Source organism: Aquila chrysaetos, chromosome 3 (assembly GCF_900496995.4).
Source record: "Aquila chrysaetos chrysaetos chromosome 3, bAquChr1.4, whole genome shotgun sequence".
In the NCBI taxonomy this organism is placed as follows: Eukaryota; Metazoa; Chordata; class Aves; order Accipitriformes; family Accipitridae; genus Aquila; species Aquila chrysaetos.
Window position 1 is genome coordinate 6597129 of NC_044006.1, and position 16835 is coordinate 6613963.

The window sequence follows — 16835 nt, forward strand, 5'->3', positions numbered from 1 at the left end:
GGGCGGCGCTGGGGTGCGGGGAGAGGCCGGGAAGAGCGCGCTTGGCAGCGGCAGCGCTCCTGCTCTGCTCCCCTCGGGAGCTCCGCGGCGCTGCCGCTAAGGCAAGAGAAAAAGGATTAATGACGTGCTCTTTCCCCGGGCTGTGAGGAGCGGGGTCAGCCGAGTAGTGCCGTCTGTAGCGCTGCAGCAGACGTTGCGAAGAGGGTGGGTTTTTTTTCCCGACGTGGAGGAGTTGGGGTGGTCGGGCGGGTCCCAGCACGTTCAGCTCCCCTGGGGCGTCGGGGTGCCGCCGGGTAGGACGACTGCAGCGTGGGGAAACGGCACCTGTGCAGACTCCGGGAGCGTTAGCCCATGGTAGGGTACTGCCCCAAGTATTTCGAAGCCCGCCTGTTCTCATGGAAGTTAAGGCTCGCTTAGGGCCAGACGTAGAAGAGCCCTCTGCTCCCCAGCCGTACGTTAGGCCCGTGTGTTGGTCGGCGGTGAGGAGTACCCCCGCGCCATCGCCCCTGCTGATGGAAAAGCCCTGTCCTCGTTCTGGATCTAGGTTGGTTGTGCACCTGGACGTTAGAAATTGCTAGTAGGTAGTAACACTGCTACTGTGCAGTAAAGAAAAAGGAACTTTAATTCCTTTTGAATTTACTACTGGTGGAACAGTAGTAGAAAAACCCAACTAGATAAGTCTACTGAAAATACTGTCTCTAAGACCGTTGCTGATGACTGTGTACGTCAATTTTAGAAGTATTTTCCACGCAGCCAGTCTGGTTTCCTCACGTAAAATTTATTGTACACTTTAATCACCACAGTTTCTTGCTCCTTTTTACTGTTTTAGAGCCAACTAAGTAAAGAGAATGAACAAGGGATTCTGTTATGATGTGCATCATTAACAGGATTGTTTATTAAACTCTTAATCAGTAACATCTGCTTGCTTACTTGTTCACTGAAGACAAATAGTAATTTGGTTGCTGGAACATTTATAGCTGCTTGAGACATGCAGTAATGAAGAATTATCTCTGACTTTTTGGTCTGAATTTACAGCGAACGCAACATGCCACAATGCTGTACTTAAAATAATTTCCAAAAGGAGGCATGTGCAATAAATTGTTAATGAAGTCTTTTACTCTCTTCAGAAATAAAAAGGTTGGTACAGCATCATCTTGTGCTTTAAGACAGAATGCAAAGCAATTCCTTGATACATTTTTTAACTTAACATTTTCTGTCCAGAAAGAACATATCTCATTATTTTTTTATGTATGTACCATCTCATTTGGCATTGTTACACTGCAGAAGCCACAGAATTGAAGCAACAGTATTCTGTAAAAGAACTGTAATTTCTCTTATGGTTTGAAAGAGGAAAAAGAGATAATGATAATCTACATACAATACAGTGATAAAGAAACCTAACAAGAAGGTGAAGCATACTCCTCTGTCTCTGCATTTTTTCTAAGAGCAGTCAATAAAATAAATCAATATCAAGAAAAACATTTCATTTGCAAATAAGCGTTCATAGCCATCCACCAAATTGCAGTTTGTTTGGTAAATAGACTCTGGAAAGGTAATCTGATGAAAGAGAAGTTAAAACTTGAATTTCAGCCTTCAGTTTAGATGCTGCCATAATTTCCAGCTAAAAAAAGAACAAATTAATGTGTGATGCTGTAACAGCCTGATCCAGGCTTAGGTGATTATTTAAGTAAGAATTACACTTGTTGGATGTGCATGTAGAACTGTAAAGTTAGTATTACTGGAAATGGTGCTGCAAAATCCCTGTCACTGAGCTGAGATTAATTTTATTGTATGTTTATGTGTTCTCTAGTGTGTACCTCACAGTAACACAAACAATTTATAAGATGAGTATAAACAGGAAGGAGAAGGTACACAATACCTTTTCTTCCTTTCTAACCATTTTACACAATATATGCCTGCATTGAAATATATGCTTTAAAAGCTACAGGCACGATTAGGTCTAGTACTGAGTAACTGCTGTAAGCATTCCCCTACTTGTAAAGATGTAATATATTCTGTAATAGTTAGGAAAGGAGTAAAGTCCCATGGGATCATTGGATGACTAATGGCAGGAAAGCTTAAAATGCTGCCAGTTCTGGCCTGTGAGCCATTGAGGCCCACTGATTCAGAGACACATCCCAGGGCATGGGCTTTCTCAATCTTGCCTTCTTGTAGGGCTGCAAAACCTTACTGGTTCTGCCCTACTAAGAGTGTGTCATCATAATGAGGAACAGGACTGCGGACAATAGGATTTGTCCTGTGGGGAGTAAGAAATAGGAAACAACAGGTTTATACATACTTCTTTTTTCCACATTGGCTGACAAGCAATGTAAGGTCTCTTTTGTATACTTGCTAACTTATTTTGATCTTGCTTTGTAAATGGAATCAGGACATCTTTGCGTATATTTAATCTGAAAAGAAAATAAAGTTGTTAAGTTGTCTCATATACTTAAAAAATATTTTTTCCAACTTCTTTCTTTATATTAAGCAAAAATAATGTATGAAAAGAATAATGGACTTAAATGTCAGTTGTGTTTTTGTGCATTAAGTGAGACTGCATTTCCTGTCTATGAAACAGAATATTCTTCTGTTTCTTTTGGGGAAGTAACTAACCTCTCAAGATCAGATGGAAGGAGACCAAGCCACTTTATAGATGGAACGGTGAGATGATGGGCCTCAAAAGACATTGACTAAAATAAGAAAGGTCAGCCATAACATTCAGTGACTTTTAGTTTAAATTATTTGAGATATATGCCTTCCGAGGACATGGTCAGGTTTTATTACAAAGATAATTAGGTATTTTCACTATCAGAATGGTATAGGAGAACATAGTGCAACTGAAGCTTACCATATCCCCTTGCTGGAAACCGTCCCTTTGCTAAGATTTGTGCCCTTCAGCCTGTGACATTCTAGACTAATCCAATTTAGGCTGGTCTAGTCCAAATGGTTTTATTTTTTACAGTCAATATGAGTCTGACTGTCAAAAAAAAAATTAAGCTGGGAGGAGCAATGACAATCAAATCTGGAAATTTCAGATATTTTCTGCTGGAAGGTACCACATCATATAAAAATAGCCCAAACAAAGGTTCATCTGGTCCAGCATCATGGCTACAGTAAATATCTTAGGGAAAAAGTGTAAAACCAAATAAGCAATTAATGATACTTTTCAGAATACTCCCCCTGCTCCCAACGGTTTGTGACTCCAACGTTCTGAGCCAGAAGTGGTGGTGGTGTAATACTTGATTTTGTCAGGTTGCTTTTAGAATCCGTGAAAACTTTTGTCATCTACAGCACCCTACAGCAAAGTATCACAGTTAAATTACATGTTGTATAAAGGAATACTTCCATTGTTTGTAATGAACTTGACATATTCTAGTTTCATTTGATACACCTGTTGCTCTAACAACAAAATAAACTTTCAAAGGAACTTGACAATTTAATTTGATCCTGGAAGACAGTCTTTAATCAATTTATACACCTTTGTCGGAGAGCTGAAGGTGTGACAGATCACCTGAAAACCTGGGAATTCTGTCTCCCTGGATCTCCTTGAGGCATATGTTAGGACATATATTTGAAGTCTGACATCATCGATATCTGACAGTTTTCTGAAGTTCATTTTATTTGTTGGGGTTTTTTTGTTTGGTTGTTTTTTTTTACTTTGGATGTTCTTTCTCTATTGCTCTACTGAACAGTTCACCCATCTGCTTCTGCCCTCTGCCTTCACCTTAGTCTGCCTGTCTTCCATATTGTCTTCCTGTACCTCGTCTTTAGCAATGTGATACAATAATGCCTTCTGGTTCCCTTTGCCTCTTCTTCCATAATGTTCCACACTAACACATGTATCCATAAGCAAATTCTCACCCCAGAACAAAACCTTTACCAACATAACATGATTTTGCAGAGAATCAGCCATTTCACAAGTTATGTCCTCCTCCTCCCAAGATCCCTTCCAGCCTTCATTTCTCTTCTAAGGCAGAAACAAAGCAAAATTGAGAACACTTTTCTATTTGGACTGCCTGAAAACTGCCTGTGCAGCAGGGAAAAACTGTGAAATATAGTAAATGAAACACCTGTCATTGTTATCCAGTTTCTTTTTGTTGCAGGAAGAAGCCATTTCTGCAAATACACGAGGCCTAAAAACTGTGTCTTTGTGTTGAAACAAAATGATAGTAAAAAAAAAAAGGCAGTAACCGTTCTAACAAAGGCTATAACATTTCATACATTCCAGCTTCAAGGCTGGGCTACAAAACAATGAATCTGAAGTAGAAAAATTATACTCACCACAGATCCATATTTGTAGATGCACATTATTTCTACACCTAGGTTGCAGAATACCAAATGTCAAGTGTCTGTTTATCTGCACACTGGGCATGTTTAAGAAGACTGCATTAAGAATTCAGTTTTATGGCATAACAGTTTATGGCTTTATGGTTAGTGAGGTTCCTTATAGTTTACAATTATTTTTAGAGTATGTCAAAATAATCAGAATTTGAGCATAATATGTCACCTTTATATAGTCAAATGTTTTACGCTGTCTCTGCATAGTCAATTCAAAACCAAGGATAATCAGCTCTTGCACATTGTCCAACATCTATCATCTTTATCCTGTGTAGTCTGTATGTCTTAATATTACTGCTTTGAGCAGCTGCTTCTCATTTTGCAGCAATCTCCCTAATTTCAGGTGGGATCAGTGTAAATACATAAGAGATTTTCTACATTTTGTGTACGTGAATTCAGGTTCTGAATTCAAACTAAGGCATACACACTCAAATACACAGAATCCCTCATAAAATGAGGGAAATTTCAGACCTGCCACTGATGTAATAGAATAGCACATCCAGAATGTGATGGACTTGGTTTAGGATTAACTTTATTGCTGCTGGCATCAGACTTGTAGTTTCTAGCTTTCACTACTGTAAACTATTGATGTGAGTGCTGAATTATTAATATAAATGTATGTTAACTACTTTAAAACCAATAAAAGACTCCCTTTGCTCAAACATACTATTTTCTTCATGTTTGTCTGGCCTAAGGATCATAATGTAGTTAAAATTTTTGCTTTATACAAAACTGAGCAACATTTACAAAAGTTCCTGTTATTTCCTTTTATTTCACAAAAGGAATAGCATAGCCAACAGCTGGAATTCTTGACAGAGCAACATTTTCAATGGTATTTAACTCTGTAAAGATACAGCTAGGACCTCCTGAAGTGGTCAAGTGCCTAACTCCCATTAAAATCAGTGGAATCAGGCAATGGATCATAAAATGCCATTATCCTTATCCTCATTTTTAGGCAGACAGGTACTTTCAAAATCTAGCTCTATGCTGAGTTAAGAGTTCTATAATTTTTTTTTTCTTTTTTTAGGTACAAGGTAAGATTCTTACTAATACCTCAAAGCACAAAAAATCATCACAGAGGGTAAGGGTATATTCAGTGGGGATGTAAAGCCAGTACTGATGTTTCAGTTAAACTCATTCTGTACTCCTAGATATATTCTGCATAAATCAAGAACCTTCCAATGGTGTTGGATCTCTGTGCTCTGCATACCTTCCCATTAAAGTGAGGAAAGACATTCTAAATAAATTTTGCTTTCCTTTTATGTCATTGAACCTCTACAGATTTACCATGTGGATCTGCATCCATAAGGGTGAAAATAGGAATTTGAAAAGAATCCCACAGCTTTCTGACCAAAAGTCGTGTATTAAGATCTGGTACGCCTCTTCCCTAAGGAAATAAAATAAAAGCAGACAGTTTTAAATTCATTAAAACAACATCTGGCTACATATGTGTTTACATTTGTAATTTAAAAGCAAGCAAACAAACAAAATGTTGGCAGAAATATTTCTCCAGCAGCTATTTCGCAGGGAAAGTTCTATGCTCCTCTTTTGGCTCTGTGAGGAGCAAAGGAGGACTGGGCTGGGGAGCAGCACAGCAGATGTTCTGGATTACAGGCACTATAGAAGAATCATACAGTCCTCTATTTAAGGAGTTAGTTTGTAAGGTGTGGGAGTTGATGTATAGATGTACCCTGGTATCTGTATAAGCTGGTGTAAGAAGGCCACTTTTTTTCTTGTAAAAAATATTTATGGCACTAATGAAAACAATGTAAACCAAGTTCTTGCTATGACTGACTACAACTGGACAATATGTGGCATAGTATAAATGCTTATCTCTCTTTGGTATAGGGATATAGTTTTTCCTTATCGGGGGCCAAATTTGTCCCAGAACAAGTAGGTATGCATATTCCATTTACACATTCTTATTAATTTACCAGGCTTCATAGCTCTTTCAGTACACTCCAAAATCAACCAATTCTGTTTCATTTGGGTTTGCTAAACCTAGGATCCTGAAGGACAAAAGGTTACTCAACAGTTAAGCCTTTCTGAGACTGAGTGGGGCAGCTACTTTGCAGGAGCACATGAAGTTGATAAGCTACCAAGCTCTACGGAGATGTTTGGAGGAAATAAGACTTTAGAATGTGTATTTTGTATTTCTATGAGGATAATAAAATTTTAAAAAATATTGTTAGACATGTTCCATATTAATTTTATTATGGTCTTTTGACCAAGTTTGAGCACCACTACAATGCTAAAGTATTATATAAATTCTTATGTCTAGCTAGAAGATATGAAATGTAAGATGCATACCGTAATCATTATACATGGGGACAATTTATTGCAGAAGTCATCATCCAGGAGTCTCTGAAAAGTTGCATCTTTTTCTACAATTAACATAAATTTGGCATGTGAGATTAAATCTTTTCTGTTAAGGCTAGCTGCATGTAAAATGATCCATCACACCAATCAATTAAAATGAAATGCTCTAAAATACCTGTTCTGGAGCCAAAAGCAGTGTTCATGACTCAACTTCAGAGCCAACAAGCAAAGAAAAAATTACCAGAACATTGTTTAACTTGGAATATTCTTTGTTTTTACTTTATTTTTTCAGTCTGCAATGAGAGTTCTTGCGCAAAGGATACTTTTAATTCCTTGAACATTAGATGGCACAGTGACTGCCTAAAACAACAAAAATGAGATTAATCATTTTAAATAGAGAAAATGATATATTTTAAAATAACAACATTAGGTAATGAAGGACACAGTTACATCCTGAAACAACCATTCATCTTCTATGTACAAGATCAATCTTGACATTTTCACCTCTTTATAAGTGTATTCAACCATTCATATCCTGCCCTATTGTATGGTTGTGTAGGAGTCCTCCTGTTATAACAACATGCTTTTCAAAAGTGTTTGTGCTACTGTTGCAGAAGATTGTTCATCATATGGGCATTACAGAGGTAACAAAGTCCTGATTAATTTTTTATCTGTCTTAGCCAGAAAAAAGTCAGCTGGGTGTGAAGACTGCAAATTTAATACAGGCTTAATTTACGTATTCTTTTTGGAAGACCATTAAATCCTTTCTGTTATTAACCTATAACCTGATTATATAAGTATTTTGGAGCAACAATTTGAAGACATAGTAATGTTTACTTTATATCTCATATTAGGATTGGCTCAATCTGGCAAGCACATGGATGAGAAAACAGGAACTGGAGAAAGAACTTGGCAAAAGAGTATGTATATATTGAAGTGTGTGGTCTGTTTTTACTTCTGACTGCTAAATCACCTCTGGTGCCAGGGTGGAACAACTCAACAAATAAAAACATGAAGAGCTGTAGAAGAGCATTAATAACAGGGGACTTTACGCTCTGCTTAAAATACAAAGTATAATAGGCAGCTAAGGTTATCTTTCCATTTTTAAATTACTGACTTTGGCTTACAGTGAACACATTTTCCAGGAAATCATGACAACAGTCAGCAAGTCTGAGTTCTGTTCTTGCTTTCATATTCTGTGTGGCTATAGGAAATCTTTCAGGACTAGATTAGTTGAATCTCATCTCCTCAAACCACTTTTGACTCTTGACTCTTATGAAAGTTTGCTTTAGCTCAGCACCACCTTTGATAAAATTAGTTGACAATACAAGCCTTCTAATGTCTGTAATTCCTGTATAAGTGGTAATCCTGAGACCAGACAGCCTGGTATTATACACCTTTGGTTGTACAGTGCTGGGCACATGAAGACAATATCAACTCTTATGCTGATGGATTATCATCATTAAACTTCTGTAAATGAGAACGTAATTTCAGTCCAGAAAGAGGTTTCTTTCTCTGATTATAGAGGCTCAGTTCAGTCTTTCATCTGTGCTGCTGCTACTAGAGGAGTCTCCCCAATGTGGTAGAAGCTCATTGAGGACCATATGAGTATGTTAGCTCAGGCTGTAAGACTTGTTTTCTTACTCTGCCAGAAATCAATCTATTGTGACAGAAACAAAGTATGTTCAGAGTGCCCGGGATTCTTTGATTCAGAGCACTTATTTGACAGAACATTGTATTATAAAGCCTAAGATACCCAGTATAAATGCCTTCCTCTGCAAGGCTCCCATGGTAGAAGGTAGTGCTAAAAACCATATCCAAAGGTTATATTCCTGGTGAGTACATAGCTGAGCTTCAGAATTGCAATACAGTTGAGCAACACTTTTTATCTCTCTTTTTTCACCCAGGTTGTAATGTCTCTATTTGCCACAAGCACAGGTCTGTATAATAATAAGTAACCTGGGCTACAAGAAGCGCAGGATATCATGCAAAGGTAGATGCTATGAATTACTGTTACTGTTTTATAATACGTACTGTTGCACCGCAGGTACAATTCACTTTTGTACCATCTTCCTCAGTGTAACTTAAATTACCAGCAACAAAACCTTTAGTTGTAGACAGCTGAAAAAAACGGTAAGTTGTATACATAAACTGGAAGTTACATGCTGTTATGTTACTATACTGCACAGGCAAAACAAGAAACTTCTGAAAAGAATTCTGACTGGTAATAAGCAGTTACTGACTGCCATCAACCTTTTGAACGCTAAGCAATGTTGTTGTCATCATGGACATAAAGGCATACAATAAATTATGTTAACAACTGCATTTTTAGATACAAAGAAATTCTTGTAAGGCATGAGATACAAGTAAATTTGAAAGGTTGTTACATCTCTGACGTACTTTAAATCTTCATTTAACCCCCAAGTTAGCAACTCATTTGAGTACAAATTGCTAAACAGATGTCTTGCACTCTGAATTTTAAGCACTGCCTTCATGAAATAATAGCAAAAGGCCCTGTGATTTTAGCTGGCAATTTGTCCCAAACTCTTTGGATCAAGGAAACTCTATGAATTTTCTCTGAAGAAAGAAACCTTTCGAGTGCTATGATAAAGCCATAATTAGGTTTCATTTGCACAAATTACACTTTTTATTTACCTATGTAGTTCCTAGTGATAACTTTTCTTGATATTTCACCTTTCAGTTCAATTTATATGATTTGGAAATAATAATAAAAACATTCATAACAAGCCACTTACTATATGTAGACTTCTCCGAGGTATCTTAAGCATGCAAGAAATGTCATTGATTATATTGTCCACAACACTTTGGCTACCAAACAGTAGTGTATCTGAATAATATATATCTCTATCAAGACAAAATATTGTATTTTTAATTATAATACTGAAATAGCTGTAGGCTCATAAGAATTTTATAGAGGGCATAGATAATCAGATCAGCCTAAAGCATTTTACGTACAGGAATCCATTATCCCGCAGGTTTGCTTCCTACAGGCATTTTTTCACAATAACATTCTTAAAATACAACTTTATTTGAAATGACAGAAATGTAATGTGTTACCTTTTAGTTGCATAAGTATTGCTCTGCACCATCTTATAGATCATAGATAATATTTTGAGCATCAGAGCTGAAAAAATACATTTTACAAAATATTTATCCATTTTCAGAAATGCATATACAATAATTTGTCTTGATATTGACCCATATTTGTGTGTCATAAAATAAAACTTTGAAACATATATTTTAATGTGCTGTGAAAATACAGAGAGACTGTACTAATCAATAGACTAAATAATTTCTAGCACAATTAGAAAAAATATGATGGAATTAAGTGAGGGAATGTATGCCCTGCTGTCCGGGCCAAGAAATTAAATGGCTGAGTTAGAAAAAGAAATTAGCTTATTGTCTGTATTCCAAGATTCCTTTACTAGCTAGCTTTTTGAAGAAGGGTGATATTTTTACATTAAGACCTTTTGAATATGCCTTCAGCTGATATTCATTCACGGAGGGTAGAAACTAGTAAGAATGCTGTATTAATTTCACTGTCACTCACTATAATTCAATAGAGAAGAGAAAAGCTGGAGGGCTGGTCATAATATCAGGTTATATGAGCCATACACTTCTAAATCACAGTGCATAATACTTTTTTATGGTTTGGTTGGGTTTTTTTGTTTGTTTGTTTGGGTTGGGTTGGCTTGGGTTGGGTTTTTTTTACAAAGTTTTGAACTAAAATACAAGAAGAAACAAGAATTCTGCTTTTGGACATTTTTAACTTACCAAATTTTGGTGCTGATCTAGGGCAGTCACTTCTTATTTGTTTTGTAGTACAATGTGGTATCATCTGTAGACCTACAGAATCTTTAAATCTGATACATTGCAAACAAATACAATAAAACTGTAAAAGTATTGAGTTGTTCTCTGCAAGCTAATTCAGACTCACATCCCTTTCCTCTAATCAAATATGCTAGTGCTATTTTCAGACTCAGTATAGAAACCATCAGCTTGGGTGTAGTTGGAATGGCTGAAGGAGAAAGGCAAGCAGCAGTCATCATCTGCCAAAATGACCCATTCAAAAACACTACTGAACTGCCTCTCGTCTGATCATTGGCTTCAAAACATGAAAGAGTTTCTCAAGACGATGCTTCAAGACTGAATTTAAGCCTAAAATACATGTTTCCAGACAAAAGTAGAGACCAGAAAAATATTTCATACATGTTCATAACAGTTAATATATCAGCATCAATTATTATTTAGCATGAATACAAAGGAATAAATGACAGGAAAAAATGTGAATCATTAGTAGAATACAAATCAAGTCTGACACAGTGACCTTCTGATGTAGAATGTATGAAAAAGTGTTATTATTTCATATTACAATAATACTATCTAATTTATGCCCTTAAATTATTATTGGAATAACTCAGTTATATTCCATCATTAACTTTTGGAAACAAAAATGTGGTCCATCTTATTCTCTAAACAGTTGTTTAATCTAAATGAGCTCCACCATTTCATGCTTCACCATTTCATGTCTGAAGGTGCACATTTCACCAAAAGAATCAGTTATTTTCTTAAGGACACTTCATTATTTTACTTAAAATTTTTTTAATACCTTATGACATGACAGTTCTGTCTTTAAAGAATGATTTTTCATTTCAGAGTTGTATGTACTTTTAAAAAGTATTGGTGGTAAAATGGCTATAATTTTATCTAAAACCACATAACGTTTCTAAATTTCTTTGTCAAAGGTTTTGCTCTGTGCATCCTTTGGGTGGCAGAACACACCGCGGTACACACATGTAAAGTGACAACAATAACAAACAGCAGCGGAGCATCTGCCTGCCAGCTTTAGAGTAACTTTCTTGCCTTTGTCCTGCAACATGTAAAAGTTATTTGTGCTTTTCAATTGCAGGCTCCCTACATTGTAACTGCACGGGACGAAAACAGTAATCAACACTTTGCTGGATTGCTCTCTCAGGTTAAATAAGGAACACTCCTTTCAGAAATCAGTGTGCTGAAGAACCTGATCAATGCAGCTTCCACAGATATTTCACAAAGGCAACTGCAAACTGGCACTAGATCAGACATCCAGCAATTCTTCCTAGGATTGTGTTTACCCCAGCAGAGTAGTTTTCTATAAAATCTTTCAACTACTGGGAAATCTTTTTTTTTTTTTTTTTTTTTTTTTCTGGAAAGATACATCCGGACAATGGAAACTGACTGTACTACTTCAGGCCTGGCATTCTCACTGATTGACATCATTCTCAGGTAAATATGTCTCTGGGCACCTACAAATGTTTACAAGGAACATTTCAAACATGAAATCATTCTCTCGTTCTACTAGTTCCTGCCCAGCAGATTCCAACTATGTAGATTAGGTATTAAAAGGCTGCCTAAAAAAGAAAAAAAAATGTCCCACTGACTATATTTTCTTCCATTCATTTTATGTTTTGGCATTCTGTTTTTACTTTTATTTGTCTATTTTTATTTTAATCTTCTTAAACTGGGATATAGGTCACTATTCAACGGAAATGCATATCATAGATTACATTTCTCCACCATAAATAATGGTTCAGCTTTTTTTAATGTGATTGATGAGTCTTATTTTTAACATACTGTGATGTTAACTTGTTTTAATTTGAACATTTTTCCCCCTATGTGTTCTGGTGGCAAATAACATCTCACATTTGTTTTTCTAGCCTGGAATGCCATTTCCCTGAAGATTGCCAAAAACTGCAAAACTTTGTTACAGTATTTTACTTTTACAGACAACTGAGTGAAACATTTTTGTCAAACTATCAAGACACAAACCATTGAATTTCCTGGGACATACAAGCCTTTCAGTTAACTGGTTACCTCCAGTCCCCTCAGGTTTTCTGATTGACAGAAATTTAATGTTCTCATTAAATGAGTATTCCACCAAAGCGTTACGTGTGGAAGGTTTGCTATGCTTCCTCAAATGTTTGTAACGTGTCCACTTATGAGCATCTCTGCAATCTTATCAATCTAAACATCCTTTAACCCACTGATGTCCAAAGCTATTACAAGGCAAGAAATAGATTTGTGTCTTCCTTTATACTTCTGCTTCTGTCTTATAGAAATCTCTCAGTTTCAGGTGTTTTCAGTTTAAATGAGCTCCTTGAGAAATACTGTTGCACAAGGAACTTCTACAAATTACAAAATGTGTTATGAAGGAGGACAGGTTGCTTTGTCTCTGATCCTGTCTAGATAAGCTGGCATAAGACCTGAAATTTAGATAACATATTAGAAACTTGGTTTGCTTTATTTGGCTGGTAATGAACTTAGAACACAGCACAGAGGTAAGAAATACATCAGGAGGAGGTGGGATGCATCTTCTCTGAAGAACAAAAAGATAAATTTATCACTATCATTTTAAGAAGTAATACCACAAGGAAAAGAAGAGAAAAAGAAAAGAGGAAGCACAGAAAGGGCATTGGAGGATGAAATTGCTAGTAATTGTTTCCAGCCTAAAACAGATTTTTTCACTCTAACACAACTTACCATTTCTGGCTTCTACTGCTTCCAGAAAACGATTGTTTATAGGACCTCCCTTTCCTTTCTAACCTCTATTACAGTAGTTTTACATTCCCCTTTATGCTATGGTCTGCTATTACTTAATACATGATGCCTGTTCATGCAGAGTGGTTACTAAGCATTACTTTTTATTTGTCCATTACTTTTTAAGAAGTCAAATTATTTATTGATTCTAGTACTTATAAAACTACGTATAATTAACTTTTCTGGAAATTACATAATCAAATTTATATTCATGGCATTTCTATTAATATAAGGCAGGACTTTAAAATATATAATACTTACTCGATGTTCCTCCAATCTGATCTGTTAGCCAGTGTGAGAACAGGTGCTTTTTTTTGGGCCAAGCTTTTAAGTACATCTTGAATAACATTTTCTATTGCTTCAAGAACTTCAGAACTGAAACAAAGAAAATTAATGATAGAGATCATATGATAAAATCTAGTTCTGCTTTGAGTTTTGATCATCTATCCCTGCTCCTATAAAAATTATGTAATCCAAAAGTGCTTCAAGGATGCATTTTTTTCAAAACTGTGGAGGAACTCATTTGGTTTTTAATTTTGTTTTGCTCAGTTTCCCTAAAATCTTTGACTTTCCATTCCAGATACATGACTGAGGACACAATTAAAAGTACATTTCTATTCAATCCTGAAACCATCAAATTTTTCACCAGCTCAACTTTTAGACCAACTGGCTGGTTTGTGACTAATGATTAATGTTTTACTATAAATGATGTAATATTGGCTTTGGCTATGATTTGGGCTAAGTTGTTTTTAAATGCTGTAAATTTAAAAAATGTTCAAGACTACAAATACTTCCTGTTGTACCATTGCACATTAACCTTTTGATCTGCTGCCCTAAACAAACTGTTAAGAGTTTTAATTATATGAAGGCTTAATCTCAACAGATGCGCTGTGAAAAAGAAAAAAATCTGTATCTTTCACCTAAAAAGACAAAGTAACCTTGCAGCACATCCCTTACACCAAAACTGTAGGCTGGTTTGAGTGTTATGACAGATGCTTTTTATTTTCATAAGCAATCTGACTCCAGCATTTCAGCTGTCCTTAAAATTACAAGTGTACCATATACCATCATAAGTTTAGGTAGGAATTAAAAGAATAGACAAAACTTATTTTAGCTCAAAGTTTTATCAGCAAAGTCCAATTTTGTCATTAAGTAATATACTAAGAAAAGATGAGTCAATACCACTGCACACCACACAAGATTAATTACCCCACTGTCCACAAAATCAGCAAGAATGATTTTTAAAACCTAGCTATGAGTCTCCTTAAGCAATAATGAAGTGTCATTAAAGCTCTCTTCTATCAGCTGAATGTGTTTCTTCCATTTTGTAGCTCAGCTTCCACTTACTCCTCATTCTGCTGAAACTAGATTATAATTTTTTGAAAGCAATTTCTGGAAAGTATTAACCTTTTATTTTAAAATGTTATGTGTAATAGTATCGGTATAAAAAAACTCTACTAGTATTACTAACATTTTTGTCCTATAATATTAAACCATTCAACAAACACAATGTAAGATTTTTTCTGGTTTTCAGATGAATAAACTTGGACACAGAGAGGCTAAAGGCTTTCCAAAGGTAAAACAGTGAAGCATTGGCAGTGCTGATAATACAAGAAGGCCTGGACATGCAGCCAATATGTAAATTCATTTTCTACTGTATAATAGCTTCATAATCAAGTCCAAGATTCCCTAACTTTCAGACTCATAGTCTCTTCCTCCAAATTAAAATCATACATCTCACTGCCATATCCAAAATAGAAATTCTATTAAGCACAGAGGAAATGGTTGGCTGGTGAGCTAAAGGTATAATGCAGCAAATGGTAAGAGTAAAATAAGTAAGCAAAGCTGACTGTGGTGGAGACCTCCAACATAATAAAAATTAGATTGTTGAAGACAGTAAAAATATGTATCGGCAGATGGATAAAAGAACAGAAAGGTAGATAGGAAATCTAAACCATGTCATTGGTTTGATACTCATAAATATTTTATGTATTCATTTGGTTCTGTCCACTGTAACTGTCTTAATATTCCAGATATACTTCAAAGTTTGCTGCAGAATTTGAAAGTCCAGGTTTCTGTTCCAATCCCAGTTTCCCAATTTGTTGGCCAACAGGAGCTGTAAATGTGGCAAATAGGAGGCAGAAGACAGCAATTCTCTGTGCACCCCCTGCTGATATTCTGTCTCCTTTTGCAGAGATTAACTGAATTTTAATAAGCAAACATACAATACTGGCCAAGTATGCCCACTTAAAATTCACTCTGGTTTAGTTAACAGTGAAATCTGAGCAGAGAAGGGGTAAGCACTGTATATCTCACAGGGTTTGCCTGCTCATTTCTAACAGGTTGCAGCATGAGTAGATACTTGTTTCTGTATAGCACAAGAAATGGTTTTCAACATGAATAGCATAAAAGATTAATATTATAGCACCTTTAGCAAGCAAACAATATAAATACACAAGAGAAACAGTTACAAATAAAAATCTGCAATGTAATAAACCAACACACTCCAAAACCCAGGACTGTACGTCGCTAAAGCCATGCTGTTCTTGTACCCTGCCACAAAGACCAAGAACTCTCCAAGTAATTGTTGTTGTTGTTGTTGTTGTTATTACTATCCTTTTCTTTTTAAAATACTTTTAAGATGATCCCAGTCTGTTCTAGCTTCTGAGGCTGATATAGTGTGTACAGGAACAGTCTTTAAAAAAATAATGAAAGGTTTTTTTGAGTGAAATTCAGTATGTTTGTTTTGTCAAGGTTTTCTGTATTTCTGTCTGTACCTACAGACTTTTTGGAGAGGTCTGAGGGAATGGAGATGCTGTTTGTAGTGTGAGAGCCCCTTTGTTTTTGTAGGGGAGTATGTTTTTCAATTTTGCACAAGCCCATCAGGTGCAGTGGTGGACTACCTACTTAAGTATTACCACAGAAAGAGAGTATGGGTGCTATTTTTCACATCTTTTACCTAGGGACATGGCTCTCATGACCAGACAGACTTGTTTCCCTGAAGCTGGCCTTGTTCCCAGCTGGTACTTCAGTGGAACACACAATGTGGTCCTCCATTAAGGTTGGTGCAGACCAATCCAACTTCTCTGGAAGGGATGAAGCCATGTTAAAAAGAGGCAAAAGAGACAACCAAAGAAATTAGAAAAGGCTGTTCTGTATGCTGGATTTGAATCTCATGATCTGAGGTCAAACCACGGGGCCAGAACGAAAAAGCAGAACATTTCTGTAGAAACCAAAGTCAAGGTTTTCCCGCCCTTCCTGACTGACTGACTGACAAAGAGCTTTTCCCGCCCTTTCTAACTGACAGGAGCTCGCCCTGCCCTTCCTGACTGACCAAGGGCTTTTTTCCCGCTCTTGCTGACTGACCAATGGCTTTTCCTGCTCTTGCTAACAGACAGGAGATGGCCCCGCCCACCCTAACTGCCACGGTCCTTCTCCCGCCCTTCCTGACTGACCACGTCCTCCGCTGGGAACTGAACCTCAAAACTGTCGCTGGAGCTGCTGTGCGTGAGCAGACATTTAATCACCGGCTCTGTAGCACCCATATCTCGGGGTCACTGAAATAAATCTGACCAGACCGG

General features: G+C 36.6%; 1 protein-coding gene and 1 long non-coding RNA gene across 2 annotated transcripts; one reads left to right on the top strand and one right to left on the bottom strand.

The window, feature by feature from the left end:
* Positions 1-30: 30 nt before the first annotated feature.
* LOC115339019 lies at positions 31-12599 on the top strand. Its single transcript, XR_003922608.2, has 5 exons — positions 31-154; positions 5366-5419; positions 7512-7577; positions 11588-11943; positions 12375-12599. It is a non-coding gene; the product is annotated as an uncharacterized LOC115339019 (long non-coding RNA).
* SPO11 (SPO11 initiator of meiotic double stranded breaks) lies at positions 1179-16359 on the bottom strand. Its single transcript, XM_030008271.1, has 13 exons — positions 16214-16359; positions 13516-13629; positions 10453-10541; positions 9736-9802; positions 9414-9522; positions 8692-8778; positions 6981-7017; positions 6649-6758; positions 5626-5725; positions 4282-4319; positions 2614-2690; positions 2300-2411; positions 1179-1621 (listed from the first exon to the last, which is right to left on the bottom strand). Exons 1-13 carry the CDS (start codon positions 16357-16359, stop codon positions 1502-1504), a joined length of 1206 nt encoding a protein of 401 aa, XP_029864131.1. The 3' UTR covers positions 1179-1501.
* Between the last annotated feature and the right edge of the window lie 476 nt (positions 16360-16835).

What these genes read in the sequence shown, in the direction of transcription:
- SPO11 (XM_030008271.1), bottom strand. Translation starts at nt 16,359, where the DNA reads ATGGCTTCATCCCTTCCAGAGAAGTTGGATTGGTCTGCACCAACCTTA. An exon ending in TAATGTTCAAGGAATTAAAA is followed by an intron (nt 6,759 to 6,980) that starts GTATCCTTTGCG and finishes TTAACAGAAAAG; the next exon opens with ATTTAATCTCACATGCCAAA. An exon ending in CCCCATGTATAATGATTACG is followed by an intron (nt 5,726 to 6,648) that starts GTATGCATCTTA and finishes TTATTTCCTTAG; the next exon opens with GGAAGAGGCGTACCAGATCT.